Source organism: Xiphias gladius, chromosome 24, assembly GCF_016859285.1.
Source record: "Xiphias gladius isolate SHS-SW01 ecotype Sanya breed wild chromosome 24, ASM1685928v1, whole genome shotgun sequence".
NCBI lineage: Eukaryota > Metazoa > Chordata > Actinopteri > Istiophoriformes > Xiphiidae > Xiphias > Xiphias gladius.
The window spans coordinates 22,530,555-22,554,316 of record NC_053423.1 but is presented as its reverse complement, the minus strand read 5'-3'; the positions used below and the strand labels follow the sequence as shown (position 1 = coordinate 22,554,316).

Genomic DNA, 23,762 nt, shown 5'->3' with positions numbered 1-23,762 from the left:
TGTAGTTTATGTTTAAAATGCTCTGTCATTCAAATCATTTGTTTACAAGACGGTGAGATTTCAGAGGACCCTGAGCAAACACTGAGCCGTGAACATCAGCGCGTCTCTTTTCTTAACACCAGATGGCTGTGACTCGGATTTTCTTTCTCCCTCTGCCTCGGTGGCGCTGCTGCTCTTCATTTCCATAAGCTGTTCAGTGGCTCGTTTGGGGAAATTAATTATGAAACGAGAGACCCGGTCACTTTTATCCTCATCGTTTTACAGTACAGTATTTATTGCGGCATGGCAGGTCGTGAAGGGAATCAGACCCTGAGGTCGGGAGCGTAGAGCCATGCCTGTTAAACTGAAAACAGGCAGACTGACACAGTGCCTTTGAGCAATGTGAGAAGGCAAACAAGGTAAACCACAGTGCAGACTGAGGGTGGAGAAACAGACTGGTTGACCTCAGCATGTGAAACTGGAGACAGGATGTGAGACTGTGTATATTTGCGTATGTGATGTTAGGCTGTGTACTGTATATCTGGAGTGTGTGTGTGTGTGTGTGTGTGTGTGCATTCCTGCAGTTTTGTGTGTTTGTGCGTGTCAGGTTAAACTGTGAAATGATTGCGTGTCCTCAAACATTCATTCGACTCAACACTATGGCTTCAACAGCCACTTGTTTCAGTCGCTTGATAAATGGGAGCAGAATAGAAGGCACTGTCTCCGCTCTGGTCTAAACTGAGCGTTACTGTACCTGCCCTGCCGTGGCTCATATATGTGCCTTGGACTGTTGCCCATTTGCTTTGGCACAGTGCTTCCTTTCTTAAATTATATCTAAATGTACAGTGGTGGCCGTTGTGGGCATCCCCAGTACCTGCTTCTACATCAAATTAGTGCTGCAAGAACATTTAAGATTACTTTCAAGATTAAATTCTTCGATTTTCTGGGCAAGGTTTGGTCACTGCAGCTGCAAAGAATGGCTCCAGTGAAAGATAAAACTGTCCTCTCTTTTACAGAAGTATAGGAGTAAGCTTTAAAAAAAAGTCTTTTACAGTGATTTCTATACAGCCTGTAGATGTCGGACCCTCTGAAAAACGAAAATATTTAAGCCTGTTGTATTGTCATTAATCAAATGTTTTGTTAACCGATTTTATGTCTTTGCAGAAATATTGACAAGTCTCTTCTCTTGCTCCTCTCTCTCTGTCCCTCAGACCCGGTGGATGTGTTGCGGGCTCTGCAGGTCCCCTCCCTCCCTGAGGGCGTGAAGAAAGTCCCCGGCTTCTGCGCATCCCGCCGCTCCGGCAGCCCCGATCATGCTTACCGCATCTCCAAGAAGGCCCAGATCTCTGCCCCCACCAAGCAGCTCTTCTCAGGTAGGCTTCAGCTGGACTGGACGACAGGTTGTTTGAGTATTTGAAGAGACTACTCTGTAAATTGCCGTAAGGTTGTTTGGTCGTTGTTACTATAAATTTAAATCTAAAGGCTCATGTTTGTCTTGCTTAAGGAGGCACTCAGTTTATTATTCATTGTTGGGGGACTGGTAAGAGACAGATGCAAAAAAGTTTACCTTGATATCATCGGGGTCCAGCCGCAGAACTGTCCACAGGCTGAGTAGTTCACCTCATGATGAATAAACTGAACTTTCCTTTTAATATCAAATACAACCACTGTCATAATACGTTTGGTTTAAAAAAAGTTGTTTTACAGTAAAGGGAGTGATTGAGTTGCCAGGCCTTTGATTTGGTTGTTGTCTTTTTAAGAGAAAAAGGGAACAAACGGCAGGCTAGACATACACTATTACCTCATAGTATACTACAGTATAACGGAAGAAAAACAAGTTATTGAAATCAAATTTTTTCTTTTTATCTTGCTGCTTCCATGGCAGGGCCATTTCCCCCACATGAATATAACAGGTAGTGTCTCAAATTTGAGTATTTATATTCTAGTTTTATTTTGGTAAAGAACCAACCAAACCAAAAGAAGATTTTTTTTTTTTTTTTCCAATGTTGCCTGCATGTACGTATTTTCGGATTGTACAACCTGTGAATGCGCAGCGTCTCTGCGTAAAGGTTTCGCAGACTGGCAAAAACCCGTTTTCCGATTGTCTCGTAGGGATCCGCTGGTTGAAACGAGACACCTCAAACCAACGGTAGTTACCGTCCACGGTGCGACCGAGCCCCTAAATCAGTGCACGGGCGTATCCATAGCAACGGTGCTGGCTGCCGCTTGCTGAGCTAACTTTCGCTGATAATGAATGCTAGGGCTTGAACCTGAAACAAACTTTAAAAGGTGCACGGAGAATTAAGCACACCCTGCCGTTTCCCCCGTGCTGAGTGGCCATGGTATAAGCGCAACGATAAACTTGAGGACGAAAATATTTTGGTCAGGACACTTCCTTGCGTAGTGAGCGGCTTAATTTAGCAAAGTTATGTTCAACTGCTGCGGACTACTGCAAAAGCAGTCCGATATTAATCAAACTAATTCCTACTTTGACAATAACTCAGCCAAATGCGGTGGTACGCTATTAACATTGCGTACAGTATTATGAAAATACAGCTCTTTATAGCATATGAAGATTTAGTATCAGTTTTATTTTGACAACAAGGGAGTTTGCTCAGGAAAGAGGAGGCAAATTTGAAGGGATCAACGTGCCTGTGGAGTACGTTACACTTACACCAGGGCTTAATATTTAATACGTACGATGAGTTCCAGAGTGCAGAAGCCTATAATTCTCATTACGGGTTGCTGGTTATGTTTAGATGTATTTTAAACTGAGCTCTCTGGAGTTTAGTCAGGCTGCTGTGCCCTGTGCTAGATCGCTCGTGGATATGAAGTATAGTGATGTGTTGCGCTGCGGGAGCTGGGTGGTACTGTTTGGGAGAGCCATAACAAATTAACTGTAGAATTCTGGCCGACACCCTGGAGTGAGGAGAGAAAAGAGAACGTAGCACTTATGTGGTTGTGAAGAAATCCTCAGAAGTCAAAGCTGATTTTCAACTCGTTTTCTCAGGTCTAGCCATCCTCCTCCTGCTGTGCCCACTTCTTGTTATGTGTCCTCATCATCTATGCCAGCTTCACATGGGACCATATTCAGATATTCCATATTCAGATAATCCTGACACAGATCACTTTAAACTCATCACTGGTGTCATTTTCACATTTTCTTCTCCATCTCTCCTCTTGCACTGCTTCCCCATTCTTGTCTCTTCCTTCACCAGCCACAACTTGTTCATCTGTTCTGCTTGAAAGATATTTCTTTTGTCTTCTCTTTCTTCACCTCAATCTCCTGCCTCCCTTCTTTTCACCGATAAATAAATGTTCTGGAGCAAGGTCCAGGTCAGCCTACACGCCTTCCTATTGTTTGCTCCTTTCTCAACGACCGCCGCCTCCTCCTCATTTAAAATGCTGACAAGCCAGTCTTGCTATGACCCATGTTTATGGTCTAATACTTTCCTTCTTTCATTGTCTCTCTCCTCCCACCCCCCAACCCCCCTTCCCTCATTCATAGGTCGTTTCCCGGAGAACTTCTCCATCATGGGTCTGGTTAAGGCCCAGGCTGGTCTCCAGGCCTTCCTCCTCTCCATCTACAGTGAGCAGGGCATCCAGCAGCTGGGCATTGAACTGGGACGTTCGCCCGTTTTCCTGTACGAGGACCAGAACGGCAAGCCAGCCCCTGAGGACTACCCACTGTTCAGAGGCGTCAACCTGGCTGATGGCAAGTCAGTAACCAGCAAGAGCCAGTTTGTGACTGGTTGAAATGACACAGTTGGGGTCATGTGGTTTGAGTGGTTGGCAGTAGTAGGTGTACGAGTGTTGGCTGAGATGTATCCATGATTTCGTGGGTCGGCTAGATAACTTTTTAATTAGACCTGTAGTCACATTACGCATTTATTCGCCTTCGGTTCCTCCTCCTTGCCTCTAGGTGGCATCGCATCGCTTTCTCCGTTTCCAAGAAAAACGTGACACTGCTGCTGGACTGCAAGAAGAAGATGACCCGTGCCCTGCCCCGTGGCAACAATGCAGAAGTCGACACCAATGGCATCACAGTGTTCGGAGCCCGTCTGCTCGATGAGGAGGTTTTCCAGGTGAGGACCTCGACCAGCGTAACGGGCAAGGGGCAAACTATGTGGTTACTGGTTGGGTGGCTGATGACTGGTGGAGTGACTGTGAGGACCCTCTGCTGTAGCAGCTGTAGCAACCACTAAATCTGAACAGGCAAATCATAAATCTGATGTTGCTGTGGTACGGCTTTTCATGAGGTTACTTTTTTGGTCAGTTCACACAGAAGCAAAGTCTAGTCATAAAAGGTAGCATTAATTGAGATTCAAAACACATTCATACTTAATACTTAAGCCACTTAGCCCCCGAATAGGTGATGCAGCTGTACAGCTTTTCGTTCATCTGTTTTTTTTTCCTCCACAGGGAGACATCCAGCAACTGCTGATCGCTTCCAACCCCCAGGCTGCCTATGACTTCTGTGAACACTACAGCCCTGACTGTGACTCCCCTCTGCCCAAGACCCAGGCTCAGGACCCCAACACATACGTGAGTGACACCACCACAACACGGGCTCATACGCAGGTGTTAAACAATTGAAACTTCTTAGTGAATAATTATCTGCAAAACCTGCCCGCTCACTCGGCAGGATGAGGTCTCAGTTGTTCACACAAAGCGAATACGTGGCCACACATAAAACCCACAGCACTTACAAGAGTACTGAGAAGCATCAGTTACAGAGCGGATAACGTCAGGCTGTCAGCACTATGCTGACACAGTTCATTCATAGAATGGTAGGCTCATCTGTAGCGCCAATAAAGCAGACCCAAACAGAATGAGTGGACTTTGTTTTCCTTTTCTGTGGCACTTTATGAAGATTATTTATCATTTATTTATTTACTTGGAGGAGGAAAGAATGAAAGAAAGACTTTATTTTTCTAGCCCATTTTTTTTTTTCTTGAACTGAACGGAAATCACGAGATCAAAGAAATATATGAAGGATAAATCTTGAGAATTCAGGGAAAGGCAGCCAGAGTGCTAAAAAAAAAAAGAAAACAGAGAATGCCAGATCCCAGGACTAACATAACTTTTCTAAATGATAGCCATGTGTATTCAAAGTTAAAGGAGACTGGAGGCGGACTGAAGCACCTTGTACATGAAAGGAACTTAGAGGATCAGTTGAGTCAGTTATGTTCCGAATTGAAAAATACTCTTTAACTGCAGCTCTTACCTTGTGAACAGTCGATATGGCCCGGTGGTTGGCACTGTCCCCTTTCAGGAAAAACCTCCTTCAAAATTCGTCCTGTCTGTATTTTCTGTGTTCTTCCTGTGTTCGCTTCACGTTCCTCCCGGTGCACCCGGTTGTAAAATTCAGTCGATTCCAAAGATGCAGAAATGAAGTCTGGAAAAATATGATTTGTGTTAGGAAAGCTTCGCTACATGAAAATGTGATCAGAGAGTACAAACAAAGGCCACACTAATCGCGCCGGTCAGAAAACGCGAGAAAAAGTCCTCAGGTTCAGTTTGAAAATGATAAGTCATCTGATATTGTCATCAAAGTGCTGCTCTCCCTTTCTGTCCTTCCTCACGCATCCCCGTCATCAGCAACAGTTTGTATCCATCCGCTTTCCCCCTCACCTCCCCGGTCTGTGTGTCCCCGAGGTAGCTTAAGAAAAGCCAGAGGCCTTACCATATCATACCCCCCCATAACTACACCTCTACAAATGGGCATCATTTCACACACCTTGCTGTGGAGAAACATAAGCTTGAACTGCGACAGCAGTGGATTAGCTGTCACTTTTTTTTTTCCCCCGCTCTACTGCAACAGAACACAGAAAGGTAGGGGAAAGAGGATGATACAAGCCAACGTCAATGTCTTCCCCCATTTTCCCCCTGGATTGAAGACAGAGAATTTGTTCACTACATAAATTCTGATTGGTTTTCCTGGTCAAATTGAGAAATACTAGGATCTGGCATGAAGATGGCTTAAGGTGGAGCCTCTTTGCTTACTGAGACTGGTTGTGCACATTACATGTATTACAAGCTTTGCAAGCTCTCCCTCGTTCTTTTTCTCCCAAAAAGACACTGATATTTGGAGGCTGACAGTTCCCTGACACCAAGAGCTAAAGCAGCGAGTGATTTTCATCCGCATTCATTCATCCAAAGTACATGGTCTCTGTTTTAAGTATGCATGCTGGATCTTAAGTCAGTATAAATTGTCAGACACTGTACAGAGCTCCAGCACTTTTGCGTCCCAAGCCCTGTCATGTTGATGCTGTTGAGATGACTGCTTTCTGAATGAATATAAATCACTGTGGTTGTATTCATTGACTTCTCCCTTTGCTTTATTTTTTTTTGTTGCTGTTTTCTCATTCATCAAGGTCGTCTGTGTATGGACATTTTAAATATCAACACTTTTTAACCAGCAGCACAGACTCCTTCTAATGAATGGAAAAATAAAAGCTTTGCATTTTGTCAGTATCTCCTCTGCTGTCTCTGGCTATCTATCACCATGTTTTATTTTTTCCCCTCTTTCTGCTTCGCCCCTCATTCACTTCTTCTCTTCTTTATCTTTATTTATCCCTCTGCGGCCTCTGTAACCCCTCCTCACCTCCCCGTGGATATCCACTCTCCCCCTCTTCATGAATTCCTCCTCTCCATTCATCCCGCTTTCATGTACCTGCCTCCCCCCTGCCAAACCACCTCTCCCTCCATCCTTCCCATCTTTCAATTCTTCCATCCCTCCACCTCTCTCAGTACTTTGATGAGGAGCAGGATGACCATGAATACCCCTATTATTATGAGGAAACAACAGGCGTTCCCTCCTCCTCAGCGCCCCCCTCTCCCCAACCGTGGGCCCCCAATCTACAGGTAAAGAGGGAGAAAGAGAGAGGGAAAACACGAGCTGGGTTTGTGGAAGGGAAGGAGAATGAGAGAGAGAGGTATTAAAGCAATAAGAGAGGTATAATTCATCATTTAGGTTTAGCTTGCTAAATATTTGAGTGTCAACTAAATTTACATAACATATTTCCTACAATATTCGTGTGTAATCTACATTTTTTCACTTTTACCACGCCGTATGCCTCTCTCATCCCTCATCCCTCCATACCTCCCCTGTTTTAGTCACTTTTTTCTTTAATCCACATTGTCCTCTCTCACATCCACCTCGTTTCCACCATCTCCGTCACACGGGATTACCTTTGCTCCTTGTGATTTTTTTTTTTTGTCCTCATGTCATTTACATGTTGTCATATATGTATCTGTGTTCACATGTGGCCAAGTGGGGGCACTAGGGTGGCGTAGGTGCAGCTGTGTTGTTATCTACACACGCACACTTGTTTTTTCACATTCTTCTCCACTCAGTTCTCCAATATTCACTCCTATCTCATATATCCCATCCTGTTCCACCCTAAACCGAACCAAACTACCTTCTCCCGAAGTCAAAGAAGAAGGGAAGCCTTTTGAGAATTTAAAAAGGGCGTGTTCATGTTTACGGAGGGATGTCACAAAACTTTCTCAGAACATTATTTACTGTACAAGGAATAAGATGAAAGCTGTATCACAAACAATCTCTGACACCCACATGGCAGGTCAGCCATGCCGTAAGAAAAAGCAAATAGCCTGACATTGAAAATTGGCTAATCATTAATTTGATTTCTTTTAGACTCTTAACATAGGTTTCTTAATATCATCCCTGGTTTTAAAACGTGGGTCTGCTGACGTCACCATGTCAAACCAATGAATTACGTGATGATTGGGTGTTTTTTTGTCTTTGATGACGAACTGAGCAAATGCAAATACATGTTAGTATAGGAAACAAATTAGAAAGTACAGAGTAACCTTCTCTTTATGTCATCCTGGTCAAATGGTCTTTGTGAATACGTTTTGTTTTTCATTTACATTGTGTACAAGATAGGTGGGGTTTGTCACATTGTGGGTGTTAAGAAGATAATCACAGAACAGCATAATTATTTGACTTGCATATGCTTCCCTGTGACTATTTGAATTTTTTCTGGCGCTCATTACATGGTCATTTATGACAAACCCCACCCATTCGTCTTCACAAAAAACCTACAGACAGATTTGCAGCACTATTTGACCAGGGCATGTGTCTGTATTGTCTTGTTACTTGCATGATTTCTTAATTGTCTTGGAGGATGTCACCGCATGCACCTACTGTACATCTGCGTCATCAGTTTCCATACCAATCTTCCAGTCAACATGGGAATATCATTGCACATGTGTTTGTGTTGTTAAATGCATTCATGGTTGTACATCTGACTTTTGCATGGCATACATGACACACATGTATGCCAGCCTGTCTCCTTTAAGTCTGTTTCTGTTTTGTATTGCATATTTGAGGACTTTATATCCACGGTGATGGCCTGTTTTCCCTTCACACTATATTATTTGGGTGAAATTTTTGTCAATATGTTTACAGTGTTAGTTTGCATGTATTTTCATTGTAGCAGCATGAGTAGTAATAATTAATCATGCACAGTAGTTTTCATTATGTTGTTTTTTATGTGACTAATATGCATATGCATGCAAGCCTGGCATCTATCCTCACTCCTTTGCATCGCTAAACAGCAGCATCCATCTCTATCTTGCAGTTGCATTGCTCAGTGCATTATGAACTGTGTGTGTGTGTGTGTGTGTGTGTGTCTGTGTGTGTGTGAGTACATCAGGTCAGTGCATCAGTGATGTGTATGTTTTACACTTGTGTGTGTGAGTTCAGCACCGGCTTTACCTGACCAGTCACACCCTCAGTGCCTCTGCCAAACCACAGGCTCCAGTTCTTATTAGCGCAGAGATGCTGCTTTGTCATTTAATATTGGGAATGGCATTACTGGAGAGATCAGCAAAAAACACTCCAAATAACCTGGGTCAAAAACATTAGGCTTGTCAAATGTCTTATATGGATTTGATTTTGAAATTTTTCGAATACTAGTCCTTTTTTTCAGTTGTATTTTTGTTTGCCATGGAAAAACTTGTATTTATCGTCTGCTGTATCCAGTAATGCCTGTACAGTCTCAGTAAATCATCCAAGCCTTAGCCATCTTTATGTCATTGTTTCTCAAAACATCCACTCTTGTCTTTCTCTCTCCTTCTGTCCATCCCTTGTTTGTACTATTTATCCCCCTCCCAACCCCTCCATGTATCTTTGTCTTTCTCCACTCTCTCTCCCTGCCTTTGTCAATATGCACCTTTACATACTAAACAACATCTCAACCAAACAATAATCACGGATATTAGAAGAAGGCGCTAAATGGAAAAGCCGCCCCCACTAAAACCACCTCTGTCAAAGCCAAACCCACTCCAGCTAAGTTGGCCAAGACTGGTCCATACAAACTTGTAGTCAAGCCACCTATGCCCAGCAAAGCTCCCAAGTCTTCCACAGCCAAGCCATCCAAAGCAAAGCCTACTGCAGTAGAGATCCTCTTGTCTAAGATCAAACCAACAGCAGCAGCCAAATCTAAGTCCGTGGCTGTCCCAGCAAAGAACAGCAATGGTAAACCCGCTGCTGAGAAGAAAGCAAATGGTGCAGCTAAAGCCAGTGGCAATGGCAATGGAAAACCAGCTGTAGCAAAAACTAATGGCAATGGCAAAGCTACAGCCGAAGCTAAGCCTACAGCTCAGGCCAAGGTGAATGGAAATGGCAATGGTAAGGTTGTAACTGAGAAGAAAGTCAATGGTAATGGAAATGGAAAATCCTCAGCAGAAAAGAAAGCCAGTGGAAATGGAAAAGCCACTGTTGTGTCTAAGGCTAATGGAAATGGTAACGGCAAAGCTACAGCAGAGAAGAAAGCCAATGGAAATGGCAAAACTACCATTGAAGTTAAAGATGTTAAAGTCAAAGTTAATGGCAAAGCTGAGAATAAAGTCAACAGTGAGGTTAAGGCTAATGGCAATGGCAAAGTTATTTCTGTGGTAGAAAAGAAAACCATTAGTAATGGTGCTGGAAAAACTGTAACCACTACAAAAGCAAATTCTGAGAAAGTTGTTAAAGTAGAAAAGATAAAAAAGACTGCGGTCAGTGCGGCTAAATCAGCTGCCAAAGTAGAGGCTACCAAGGCATCGAAACCCACAAAAGCATCAAAACCCGAACCTACAAAAACGGCAAAGGTTGTGGCCACCAAAGCTTCAGCGGCAAAAACTCAAGTGAAGACAGAAGTCAAAGAGGTCACCAAAGTTAAAACTGTGGTCACTAAAGTCCCTCTCGTCAAATCAACGATGAGCAAAGTAGTGAAGAATGTGGTCGAAAAGGTTTCCCTCCCGAAGAAAGTAGCTCCAACACCTGCCCTTGTCCGGCCCACTCCACCCAGACCCACGAAATCCAAGGTGGTGGTGGACATTAATGTCAAATCCCAGCACAAACCCTTCCCGCCCTTTGGCAAGGCTGTGCTGGGTGGAACTGCAGTCCCAGCGAAGAAAGTTATCAACGGTTATCAACAGGTACAACAGGAGGGCTCATGTTTGGGTCGGAATGTCCAGAGTCGTATGTCCCATCTATCCCATCTGGTTGCCAGCTCTTTCCACCATCCAGGGTCTGCAACAAATTTTTTTGTGAAACTTAATGTTTGAATTTTTACCATTTTGGGGGTCTCTTTTATGAATAGTTTGGTCTTTCAATAGATGGCTGGAAGTGCAAATTTTGATGTAAATCCTTAATGGTGGACAATCTGGCCTTCAGAATGGAAGCTGGTTCATACCAGCCCTAAGCTGGGCGCCTTCTCCTCTGTTTATATATCATATGATCTTCACGATCACCCCAACTGCTCCATATGATATGATACAGCTGTGCACATTGAAGCATGGCTAATTGTACAGTTTCATTGTTCTTTACTTCACTTCATACTCCTACCTTCAAGCTGCTGAAACTGGATCTCAGAACCTGAATACACTCCATCGCTCCGTCTCTTTCTTTTCAGGGAAGACAGTCAAATGAATGAGCATGGATTGCTATGGCACAGAAACTAAACCTGAGAAAACACAAATACTATCACATTCTGCACACATGCAACACAACAAAACTCCCCTGTCACTCTGTCATTCTCTCTATTCTTGTTTTTTGTTTTTTATTTTTGAAGTACCTGTGTTTTCTCTCTGACATCTGTCTCCCTGTCTCTCGTCATATTTTTTATCAAATATGAATAAATCAGCCTCACAGAAACAAAAAAGCAAGCTTTAAATGTGCTTTCATCCGAGCTTCAATTTCAATCATTTTGCAGTCTACTATAAAGCTGGCATGCTTCAAGGTAGAGAGACGTGGTGAGGTTCATGGTCATTAGTGGGTTCCGGAAAATTCATAGCATGAATTAACAGAATTATGTTCTGTGAGGCTGTTAATTTGGGTTGTTTCTCTGTCTTCTGGTCTTGGGTGAAACTAGACATCCCAAAGCATCAAGTCATGATGTTTTCACCTTAAGGGATGGATAGAGGCTCTCAGGCCTACCTCCACTAAGAGTAGACTTCACCCTGTCATGAATCTTGGCTTTGTGAACTTTGAAAAGCAAAAATGGTTCAGCAACATAAAGAAAAGAAATCTCAGCAATGTCGTCTCAATGACTCCCTAAATCTTGCATTTGGCAAAAATTTATAGTCATTGGGATTTTTAAACTACCTGAAATTTCTTTTCTAAAATGGATCTTTACAACTTTAAAAATGTGTGTTGCCTGTAAACATTTCTTTGCCTCTGGCAACCACAATTTTATGATATGTTCCATTTTCTTCTTTTAACTCATCATTGCCTAAAAGCAGACTTTGAACTAACCACGCCTTTCCATTCAAATCTGCTTACTTCCTCTGTGCTCCCCAATTCCTGTCAACTTGACCAATCAGGATGTAGACACTGAATATACCGAGGCTGGCCACACCGCTACAGAGACTGATTATTACTATGAGGAGACGGTCCCACAGCCAGAGGGTGAGGTGTTTGGACATGAGGAGATCCCCGCGCAGGTAAAAAGAAAATTACACTCTGACCAGTGACACAGATCAAGGACGTGAAACAGTCAAAGAAGACCGACAGCATAGATAAACCTTATAGAGAACATACACTTAAATTAAATGCCAAATCTCCGGATACATTTGCTTGATTTGCACAGTAAAGTATAAAAACTTTAGTTAGTTTAAGTTAACAATTAGCATACAGTGACGAGAAACAAGAATAAATCATTACCTAAATACGAGAGACTTCCATCGCCTAAGGGAGAAGACGGTGTGATACCTGTGTGGTGGTGAGCCCAGTCTTTGTAATTTAACCAAGTAGTCATAGCTCTGTGTCTCGCTTTAAACTTTTCTAACCACACATCACTGTTTTGTTGGCGCTGATGCCACGTGACAAGACATAAGACACCACCTCTTTCGAAAGAGAATGCACCACATTCATCTGCCTATATCATCAAACATTTTTATGTGGCTCCCCTTTTCCCTAACAACAAGATTCCTGTTTTGTTCTCATCGCAAGATTCTTGGTCGATCGGTTTCCTGATCTTGTCATAAGAACAAAAATCTTGTGAAAAAGGGACTCACACAGGAATATTTGATACGCAGTTTTAACCACATTAACAAAGGGAGATGAATATAATGCATTCTTGTTTGAGAGAAAAATCTAACTGAACTAGAGAATACAGTAGTCGCTGTGGCTTTCTCTACAGCCCTACACTGACAGAGCTTGAGAATGAGTTGCTCACAGTTCTGATTTGTTTCTCACAGTTCACTTATTTCAGTAATAATCCTCATTGTCATAATGACCATTTTATCTGTATTTACTGACTTTGATGACTTTGTTTTGGTTTCCACTTTTGATGCTAAGAATGTTTTTTTGCTACTGTTTTGGAGAGAAATATGTCAGTCAGTCTATAAGGTACATTTTAGGAACAAATATACTTATTATTCACAGTTTGTTGTGACAGTGTTTCACATTTATTCATCTTCATTTATTACTTTTTTCATATGAGATAACTGCACAGCATAATTCCACTGGATTCACATTTGTATATTTTACCATGGTAAGTAAACTAGACTATAACATAGTTTTTGCTTTGCATAGCGTAGCACATAGCAGCAGCTTGTTTTCACAAAGTGTTTCATATCAGTTCTGTGTGTTTAGGGACAAGCAAGACATGATTTTCTTTGTCTGTCTCTTTCTATTTGAACCAAGCATTTCGAATGTCAGATAATACATTTAGGCCAATTTGGAGAAATCATTTGGTTTCATTACACACAAGCTGATAATGATGTGCTTTGATGGAAACACATACTTATTATGAGCTCAACTATAGATGATTGACAGAAGATTTGAGGTCGCAGGATAAACCTGCTAATCCACATTTCACCTGAGAAAGTCAGACTGAAGTTACGGCATGAAGGACTGATAGTCAGCCAGATGTTTTTTAGTTTTCTGTCCCTATGTCACTGTTTATTTGCAAAAGGTAAGACTCACTTCTTTCCATATATGCCCCTCTCTTCGACTCCCCCTTTTGTTTCCTTCTGTATTTCTCTTTCCTTTACTTACGTTGTCCCATCATACGTACCTCTCCCTCCTCCTTTTCACTATTCCTTCCTCCTTTTGCATCTTTTTTTCCTTTGCTTGACTCATCCTCTTGTTCCCCTCCATCTGTCCCATTGCGGCTTTGATAAACCCAACCCAGCCCCAGGTGGAGACAACATTGGTGGGAGAGGAGGTAGATGCCGCCAAGGCAGGCGGTGTGGGCGAGGAGGCCTTCACTGAGGAGTATGTGACTGGGGACGTGGGCCTTAAGGAATACGACTATTCCTACAGGGACTACAATGAGCCTTTAATGGAGACTGGAGAGGTCGATGGCAACATGGGCCCTGCCCTGTCCGCTGTGACAGACGAGGGAGGCGTAAGTCGTTTTGCTTCAGAGGCAAAATACAAAACCAAAAAAAAAACCGATTTCAACCAACTCTGAATCCTAGTCTCTGTCAAATTGTATTCAGTGTCCTCTCAAATGACTTGTTTGAGTTTGCCGTCTTTCATAGGCCATTGCGGAGAGAGATTTACGTATGCGTGTTTTGTTTTGTTTTGACCGAGACCTATCGACGTCTTACCCACGGTGGCTGATTTGAACACACGTGGTAGGAAATTCTACCTGAAACACTGGGATAGAGAATTAAGCCATCATAACCACTACTTGAACACAGAAGTGAGGACTTTAGCCAGACCTACAAGTTTAGAAATCTCAGGAGGACCAGCTACAACATTGACCATAGTTACCTATTTAGACTTGACCTTAAAAAAATAACCTTCAGTTTGCCTTTGTATTCATTTTATGTATTAGTTGTTAACAGCTGTTTTAGTTTCCTACCCAAAGTGTCATGTAAGTAAATTCAAAATGGCCACCATGCAAGTAAAGCCCATTCATAGATTCAACTTTGTATCAGGCAAGCTCAATCAGTCATAGAGAAACCCGTATTTGAATGCATTTCAAATACTTTAAAGACCAAGACCTAACCTCCACATCATGGTTGAAATGGGTTTTATTCTATACGGTGTATAGTGAGCAACACAGGACCCCAGGAAGAATAGCTATTACCATGGTAGAAGCTATTTGGGATCCTAATAGACATAAACAATAACAATACTTTACATACACTGCATAAAGAGGCATTTCAAAGTGCTGCAAGTGACTGATTGCTGCATCTTTTGCTTTGAATGCCATTTATTTCAGTGTATAGCTTCATTTAGAGCTGCTAAGCCCAGGTGATTCTCTGTATCTATGCAAAAAGTTCAGCAAGCAATGGACCAACAGTTTGGAGAACCATTAAATCATCGGTATTTGGACGAAAGCTTATGCCTTTATCACAGGCAAAACAGGTTTCGGTTTTGTTATTCTGTTTTCTACACCAGCATAATAGTGTGTAATAATGATGCAAATTAATGTGGGTGCGTTTATTCAAGTGTGCATCTTCCTGTTGTCAGTGCATGCAATCGAAAACACTATCGTCTGTCAAATGCATTCTCTGTGAGTGTGTTTGTCGTTTTTGTTTTCAGTGGGTGTGCGTAAGTCCACCTATACTGACTGTGTTGTGTTATTGGCTACATGTGTGTTTTCCTCAGGCCGCCGTCAGAGGCCAGAAAGGAGAGAAAGGAGATCCTGCAGTCATGGAGCCTGTGAGTTACTAATCGTCTTTAAGCAGCTTTACCTGAGTAGGTGTATTCAAACAGGCTTGCTCTGTGACAGAGAGGTGACGCTTCTCCCGGAAGCTAAAAATGACGACCCTGAGCATCTTGTCTTCTTGACCAGCTAAGAGGCTGAACATTTTTCCACTTTTCATCTAAAATCATTTCTTTTTGTTCAGTGCTTATTTCCTTCCCAAAATGCCGAGATAAGTTATTTAACCTTAAATGCAGCCGTTGAAAGGGGCACATCTTTTTGCCCCTTTCAACGGCTGCATTAAAGTATGTGTTTGTAGAAAATTCTACTAGTTAAGGTATATTACAACCACACGTGAGTCTGATTAATGGAGTAATGAGGTGTATTTCTGCACTGTGCAGACTCGTATGTTTCTTTTGTTGGGTTCCTGTCCTCAGGCGTTATATTTTTAACTTTACTTTTTGCAGGGTATGCTGATTGAAGGACCTCCGGGACCTGAGGGACCTGCTGTAAGTAAATGATGGTTATTCCTTTGTGTTCTCTCCTAAAGAAATGTTTCTTACCTACCTCTAAATATTACAACAACACTCTCCTTGCTCTTCTAGATCAGTACCCTCATTCAGTGTGCTGTGAATTATTTACAGCCGTGGTTTAACTTGCTTGTTACCAATTTAACATTACGTTGACATTGTTTCTGGAACTTAATGTTTGGGATGTTTCTATGCAACACCACAATCGAACCGCACCTGACACTGACATAGAAAATGACCAGTTCATTGAGTCGGTAACCAGAACACTCGAGCGTTTCTTCCCCCCACCTCTTTCAGGGTCTTTCCGGCCCCAGCGGCCCTTCTGGACCTCCTGGCTCTGTTGGCGACCCTGGCGAGAGGGTGAGTGTATCACTTTATCTGAAGAAATGTAGGTTTGCAGAGACGTTAGTGTTGAATCTGTGCACCGACAATTCTGAGACATTATTGGCCATTGCCCAAGCACTTTGACAAAGAAGCACATTTCATTTCCACTCTTTCCGTGAACCTGCAAGCTCACCCATCCCTCCCTCCATCCTTCAGGGCCTTCCTGGTAAACCTGGTCTGCCTGGAGCTGATGGAGTCCCTGGACCTCCAGGAACCTCAGTCATGCTGCCTGTGAGTCCCCTTTAACCTTTGATCCTTTCATAGAGAGGGGTACTGTTTGAATTGCCATAAATGTGAGTGCTGTCTGCTCCAACATGGGCAAACGTTTCTTAGGTACTTTTAAGATGTAACAGTGGCCCTTGTCCAGTATTCTGTATAGCTTTGTATGTTCAGCGTACATACCAATTACAATGGCTTGATGCTGGCTTTTTATTAAATAGTGGATATTAATGGATATAAGCTGGAGGTTCGTCTCTGACCACAGTCTATAAACCCGCCACCATATTTTGATTTGTTTGTCCCTTTTATTAGTTTGAGTCTTTTTTGTTGATAAATTATATTCAATTTATATTTTTTCTTTTTCCTTTTCTTTTCGCAGTTCCGTTTCGGTCAGAGTGGAGGAGATAAGGGTCCTGTTGTCTCTGCACAGGAAGCCCAGGCGGCGGCCATCTTGTCTCAGGCCAGGGTCAGTCCTCACTTTTAACATTAGTTTGCTTCAAGGACCGTATCGGTGGAGTCAATACCAAAAAAGACATTAATTCTTTTTGGTTTTGATTTTAAAAAAAAAAAAAAAAAAGGACATTCATGTGACTGCAAACTGGAAACGGCAGAAGTGATTCACTTACTCACTATGAATCTTACCACTAAAAGTACTGTATCATTACTACAGCCCTTTTCAATTTGCTAAATAAGCTCAAGCGATTTAACTGCACAACATATAATACGGTGCAACATGAAATCCAACTGTAAAGTTTGAATATCTATTTGTACATAAGCATAATGTCAATAATGATCTTGGGTAAAGAGAACATAATAACAAATCCATCATCCGCTCACTGAGGTGAGTACAAGAACACAACATAATATTACCCAACGATGAGGACACAGACTGCACTTAACACATACACAGCAGAGAAAACCTCTGACTTCATAACACCACGGACATTTAGCTGATGCTCTCATCCAGGGAGATTTATAATGAGGACGAAAGGAGCTTTCCTTTTCCTCCGACATCGCCAACATCACAAGCAGCCATGTGCCTCCCTGATCACTGATTGTGAGGTGTCGTTGTCTCTAGATGGCTCTGAAAGGACCTCCTGGACCAATGGGATTTACTGGACGCCCTGGACCCCTGGTATGTTACCTGTCATTCGGACCCTCACCGTTCACATCAAGAGTTCGTCGTTGTTGTCGCCAACTGTCAATTTTCCAATCTAGCTGATTATACACGATACAAAAAAGTTTGACATATGACGAGGATTTTCAACTCACAATAGGCCTCTTTTTTGTTAAGTCTCTTAAATGCAAAAAGAGTTTCTTTCTCATCATTAAGGGGATTGAAATGATAAATAGTTCTGGTGATGATGGTGATAATTGTTGTGTCTTTCTCAGGGAAATCCTGGAAGTTCTGGTCTGAAGGGAGAGAGTGGAGACCCCGGTCCTCAGGTAATAACACTCACTGAGCCCAACCTGAACCCTGACCTCACAGAAAAAATGAAATCATTTAAATAATTTGCATGTCAAATCATGTACTTGACCCTCCTTTTTATACTACAGAATTGTGTATGTTGCTATTGAAGCTATTGTTTACTCAGCTGGGATCTACAGAATGACAAGCATTTATCACAGACATCTAATTCATTTGTCAGGGCCCCAGGGGACCCCAGGGTTTGATGGGACCTCCAGGCAAAGCAGGAAGAAGGGTGAGCATAAAAAACAGCCAGCGTGTCTTGTATTGGCTTTCTTTATTTAGTTGTTTGTTGCTTGTGTAACCCAAAGATTGCACGTTTTAAGGAATTACTGCTGCTGTAAATACTTTTACGTTTTTCCACTGATAACGTGGCAGTCATCAGACAGTTTTAGCCCACAAACCTCCAGGAGTCTCCGGAAGGCTTTTGACAAGCGGGAAGCTATCCTATAATCCTCTTTAAATTCTTTCTATCTAAGTATGCCCTGTCAAAAACAAAACATGGGTATTTGGCAAGTGGTACAACTGTGTCTCATTTAAAGTAGCACTTGAGAATGTATTCTTCCTCTGCTTGTCTCCTGACAGGGCCGTGCTGGAGCTGATGGTGCCAGGGGAATGCCAGGAGAGCCTGGAACTAAGGTAACCTCCCTCTGGTCTCATTCCTTAATGGGCATCAGCAAAATGGACTCCACTGGCTTGTGATTTTGACTTTTTGTTTGTTTTGACCTTGTCCCACGGCTGGTATTTTAAAAGACCTGGAACAGATCTCTATGAAAAATGAATTACCGGCGCTATTTAAATGCCAATACGCACCGAAACTGGGATTTCAGCAGTAGATATGTTGCCTTGAACTTAAACATATATCCCCGCCTGAGTCTTTAGAGGCTTGTGGTTCATTTTTTAAATGCTGAGGCTGTGAAATAATAAATGTGAAAAACAGTGGAAGGATTAAGAAAGCTTTTACTTGGTCTTGGTCTTGCTGGGTCCGCTTCAGCATCACTTGCTCTCTCCGGTGTCCCAGAACTACTGCTATCTGCGAATCAAAAGTTCAAACTCGATAGTAACGCATCTGCTCCACTTGTGATGCATTTCTAGCTTCTGCATTGCAGTAGAAATTCCTTACACGTCTGTGTGTCTCTCTCAGGGTGACCGTGGTTTTGATGGTCTTCCTGGTTTGCCCGGTGACAAAGGACACAGGGTGAGTCAACGGCAAAACAGTCGCGACGCCACATATACTTCACACATTGCAAAGGCACAGTGTGACAGTTCAGAACGAGTCAACAAACTGTTGTTCTTTTTCTTGAACTTGTATAAGAACATGAATACTTGAGTGTTTGTTTGTAATAAGCGCTAAGGAATTTTATGATTCCTCATCTCCCCAGGGTGACACAGGAGGAATGGGACCCCCAGGACCTCAAGGAGAGGACGGAGAGAGGGTACGAAGTTATGCGAAAAGACTCTGAAAGGATTCCAGGCGCTACTCAAAACATCTGTCACTGTGTCACTCCCTGTCTCTTAATAATCTGCACCTTTCCATCCTTGATGCATTGCTTTTGTGTGTTTCCAGGGAGACGACGGAGACGTTGGACCCAGGGGTCTCCCAGGTGAACCAGTGAGTGTTTCCATGACAGCCCAGCTGATTTTAAATTTGTCTTTAACGTCTGTCTGTATGTCACTTATCCCCCCGGTAGTTCTGTTAGAAACAGCATCCCAAAATACATCCACCTGTTGCACTACTGTTCTGCCTCTACACCTCTTGTTTCTGACCGTAGCCATAACACCTGAGATAGTTTGGCTGTTCCTCACTGCAATTATGTGTAGGGCAATGATGAAGAGGTACAAGGTGCAGCCAAGTGCTATGAGCATCACAGATGTAGGGTGCATCACAAAGTTTTTACACGACAATCACCAATACATGTACAGACTGAGAGGGTGTTCTAAAAAGTAATGTCTTGTAAGAACCAGGGGCGCCTGGTTAAGAGTTATCACTACAACTATTTACTTTTTGCACGTCACTTATACATAGGTTTTCTTTCTTTGTGCGTTGTGATGTTCTGGATGTCAACTCCTGTCAGCTTCATTCCCATTAAAGACATCACCACTATGAATCATTCATAATAATGATAATAATAATAATAATAATAATAAATCAGAAACAGAATTAACATTCAAAATGTTACAGAAGTCATTAAATAGGACTGGTTACTTTTTAAAAATAAAATAATGAAATATCCCTCACACCCAAACAAAACACAAACGAAAAAAATAGATAGGTAATAATAAAAATAAATAGAAAACAAAAAAATAATAAATAAAGATGAACTATTCCAGACGTAGACCTGGCCTTAATTCACACCATTGTTTTTTCTCATAATCATCCAACTTCACTTGTTTTCAGTTATATCCTCCAGAATAAAATAGTGTAGAAGAATATTTAAGAGAAGAGCTACTGCCTCTAAAGGAACCAAGTAATCTTGTTTGTGGGCAATAGAATACAAAGCAAGTCATCTTTAGATATCCACCCGCAAGCCATCAACGTGAGGACAAAATCAAAATAAATGTAGCGTATTTTCAATGTCACATTTTTATTACAATAACAACATTTTTCACCGTTTTCCAAACCCCATCTGAAAAGCATTTGTCTTGTTGAAAGAGTCTCATACAACATTTTTAACTGAAGATCAAAATGAGTCCTGGTATCAAAGACACAAATGAAAAATCAAGCAACACACTTGTAAGAAAGTTACGTATCAAACATTTCTTCCCGGTAGAGTTGAAATTTATAACGGAGTGTGAATTAAATCATGTTCTTTAAACATACATTTTCACAAATTAACAATTTAAACATATTGCATGCGGTTTACTGACTGATCTTGTGTGTGTGTGTGTGTGTTTCTAGGGACCTCGCGGTTTGCTCGGACCCAAAGGTCCTCCTGGAATCCCTGGACCTCCTGTGAGTAAAAACGATTTCAAACCACACTGAGCTGCTGTTATTTTGGCAGCACTGTCTCATCCCTCCCTGACCACTGAGCCCCCACAGCACCCATCAAAACAACATCCTGCACCCTGATAAAGACGGGGGTATCCAGTAATCTAAAAATGAGGTCGTAGTGTTCCCACAGTCACCCCAGAACAATTCCAAGACACCCAGTATCACCCAGGATTTAGGCAGCCATGTGCACAGTATCCGTATGACGCTCGGACATTATATTTATATATACAAGAGTTGCTTGGCTAAAGTGGTAGAGCTCTGCTTTTAAAAGAAATACTCCACCAATTTAGTATTACACTCCTGTAACATTGTCACTCTCACAATGGGCGTTGTTTTTTTGTTTTTAAAATGATCAAAATAGATGCAGAAGAACCAGAGATAGCGTCTTTTTTATTCTACGTATTCTCCATCCCTGTCAAAACCTGGCACCTACGTTACCCACTGCATCTTGATCGTTACAGCTCAGCCAGAGATTTCAGGAGTGTTACGCCCGTAGCCACTGGTGCAGCCTTGAGACACTTACCTCGAGCAGAGATGAGGAACGGGCTACGGAGATCGGCCACTGTAACTTCTTTCTAACTCCGAACCCCCGGATTGTTTTCATTTTTTAAACTTGTAGTCTTCAGACCCAACCAGGGGCTGACTCAAGCGACGTTGCTCGGGACAATTCGTCAGACTTCACACACAGCAAAAGGGTTTATACAACTTTTTTCATGAAAATGTTTTTAAGAAATCGGTGGAGTTCCCCTTTAAGCAGCTGAGTTTAAGTGCCTGCTGATTTTCTGCAGATCTAAGGACACACGCTAGCACCATCACCAAAATATATAATATGCTTGTGAGGGACCTCGACCCTTTCTTGAATGCAGTTCCCACTGCAGTCAAGGAAAATGTACTTTGGATAGAAGCCTTCACCTTAGTGAGTTAGTTATGAGTATGTGCAACCGTGTGAATTGTTTTATTCATTCTATTCATTCTCTTGTCTTCTCAGGGTGTGCGAGGAAATGACGGGTCCCAAGGTCCCAAAGGAAACTTGGTCAGTGTCGCTATAAGTTACCTACCATGTTATCACGTAACCTTGTACTTTTGAAGCGGTAGATCATTAGTAGCAGGACTCATTACCTTAGCAAAAATTCTAAGATATGATTCTCTCCTCCTCAGCTGTCCTTCACTCGGTCCTGCTGTTTTCTTCGCATTTGTCGTCACTTTACCCTCTTGCGTTTCTGTCTCTCAGGGTCCCCAAGGAGAGCCAGGACCTCCAGGTCAACAGGGAACCCCAGGAACTCAGGTGAGACAGAGCACAGCGGGCCAGAATCACATACCTGTGATATTACCCTCTTTCACTGAGTAACTGTGGGATAAAGAGCAAGGGCGTGCATACACAGGCAAACAGAAACAAAAGGAAACAGAAATGTTGAGCGTGTGTGGTCGTTTAATTCGTTGAGCATTTGTCTCATGTGTGTTTTGTTTTATTTGTTTGTTTATTTTTGCAGGGAATGCCAGGACCTCAGGGACCAATCGGACCCCCAGGAGAGAAAGTAAGAAACCAAAAATGAAATGAAGTTATTCTGTCCTAAAAGTAACTTAAGATACAGGAAGTTAACTTGTTCAAGGATATATATTCAACAAGCAACGGTTATACAATAGAATGACCAGGATGAACTTGTTTGATTGATTTCCCTTGTTAAACGCTCTTCATTCATGAAAGACAGACGTAAACTAGAGAGAGAAGAATGTCCAAAAAAATCTATTCAGGCAGATTTAGCTCCTAGAGGAGCTTTGGGAGATGGAAATTCTTTTTTTTTTTTTTTTTTTCTGTTTTTTTGTATTTAAAAAAAAATCATATTGGAGTGACACATAATGCAGTGAAGGATATTACAAAGTAAAAGCCTGTGTCCATTTGGGAGAGAATGGCCGTTTTATGAGATGGGAGAAGTAGAGGGGCCAGATTCTTAAAAAATCTCTGATAGTTTTATTGGTTGTGATTTTTATTTACACTTCCTGGTAGAGGAGAAAGTCACATATTTCATAGTCCATAATCCAATATAATATTTTCTTTTTCCAACACAGTAAAAGTTATAGGATTTTGAAGGTGTTTTTGAGCAATATTTTTTTCATTTTTTTCAGTATAAATTGACAAATGGATGTATGATATGAGGATCTTTTTATTCAAGCTCCGGCAATTTCAACACTCTTAGTCATATACAATGCAAACATGTAGCATGCATCTGATCAGTGCAACCACTTTGGGATCTGAAGGGGTGAGGCAGGATCGGCACCGAATAGCCCCGATGGCCAGCAAAACCTCTGTCTCGCTCATAGTTCAGCCATGCCAGTCACCCATGTATTGTCGGTACTTCTCCGACCATCTTTTAGCACAAGTTCTTCTTTTTCTGGTGGAAGTCTATGGAAGTTACCGAACAGGTTTAGGTGCCACGGCACCACCCTCTGGACCGGAGTGGAGACTACAGAGAAGTGCCTCTAACCCTGGTAAAGCAAGATGGATGCAATCAGATTTGGGATCTGCTTAACAAAGACTTAACTTGCATCAAGATTTTATCCAGATATGAGACATTTGAAATAAAGACTGCTCATGGGTCCTTATTTCTGCTGATTTTTTCACACATGACCACCTTGTCTTCTTCTCCATCAGGGTCCCACAGGAAAACCAGGTCTGCCGGGAATGCCTGGCGCTGACGGCCCTCCCGTACGTTTGCCTCTTCCTTTTTTTCTTTTTTTATATCATAACAACTGAACTCAGTTGAGTCCCCAACACCAGATGTCCTTCCCGAGGCTTGACCTCTCTGTGTCTTCTCTTCTCAGGGTCACCCAGGAAAGGAGGGGCCTCCTGGAACCAAAGGAAACCAGGTGGGTGTCAGTCATAACCCCATCACACCACGTTCCTTCCATCTAACAAACTCAATTCACCAATTAAATTTGACTCTACGCTGGACAAACATGTTAAATCTGAAAGAATTAGATTAAAATACACATTTCCAGTAAAATGTTGGTGCAGTATTTTTAAATATGTCTTTGTAGTTGTAGTTGCCCGTGTAAAAATAACAACCCAGCGT

General features: G+C 42.2%; 1 protein-coding gene across 1 annotated transcript in view; it reads left to right on the top strand.

Annotated features, from left to right (window-relative positions):
• The first annotated feature begins 282 nt into the window (after positions 1 to 282).
• Positions 283 to 23,762, top strand: part of col11a2 (collagen, type XI, alpha 2) — a 36,393-nt gene continuing 12,913 nt past the window's right edge. The window contains exons 1-26 of the mRNA XM_040121925.1: positions 283 to 323; positions 1,144 to 1,352; positions 3,488 to 3,698; positions 3,902 to 4,064; positions 4,402 to 4,524; positions 6,733 to 6,846; positions 11,818 to 11,937; positions 13,632 to 13,847; positions 15,062 to 15,115; positions 15,566 to 15,607; positions 15,926 to 15,988; positions 16,169 to 16,243; positions 16,611 to 16,697; positions 17,310 to 17,366; positions 17,624 to 17,677; positions 17,881 to 17,934; positions 18,285 to 18,338; positions 18,844 to 18,897; positions 19,082 to 19,135; positions 19,267 to 19,311; positions 20,599 to 20,652; positions 21,680 to 21,724; positions 21,923 to 21,976; positions 22,182 to 22,226; positions 23,342 to 23,395; positions 23,512 to 23,556. Coding sequence (XP_039977859.1) covers positions 283 to 323; positions 1,144 to 1,352; positions 3,488 to 3,698; positions 3,902 to 4,064; positions 4,402 to 4,524; positions 6,733 to 6,846; positions 11,818 to 11,937; positions 13,632 to 13,847; positions 15,062 to 15,115; positions 15,566 to 15,607; positions 15,926 to 15,988; positions 16,169 to 16,243; positions 16,611 to 16,697; positions 17,310 to 17,366; positions 17,624 to 17,677; positions 17,881 to 17,934; positions 18,285 to 18,338; positions 18,844 to 18,897; positions 19,082 to 19,135; positions 19,267 to 19,311; positions 20,599 to 20,652; positions 21,680 to 21,724; positions 21,923 to 21,976; positions 22,182 to 22,226; positions 23,342 to 23,395; positions 23,512 to 23,556 — 2,187 coding nt within the window. The remainder of the gene's footprint in view (positions 324 to 1,143; positions 1,353 to 3,487; positions 3,699 to 3,901; positions 4,065 to 4,401; positions 4,525 to 6,732; positions 6,847 to 11,817; positions 11,938 to 13,631; positions 13,848 to 15,061; positions 15,116 to 15,565; positions 15,608 to 15,925; positions 15,989 to 16,168; positions 16,244 to 16,610; positions 16,698 to 17,309; positions 17,367 to 17,623; positions 17,678 to 17,880; positions 17,935 to 18,284; positions 18,339 to 18,843; positions 18,898 to 19,081; positions 19,136 to 19,266; positions 19,312 to 20,598; positions 20,653 to 21,679; positions 21,725 to 21,922; positions 21,977 to 22,181; positions 22,227 to 23,341; positions 23,396 to 23,511; positions 23,557 to 23,762) is intronic.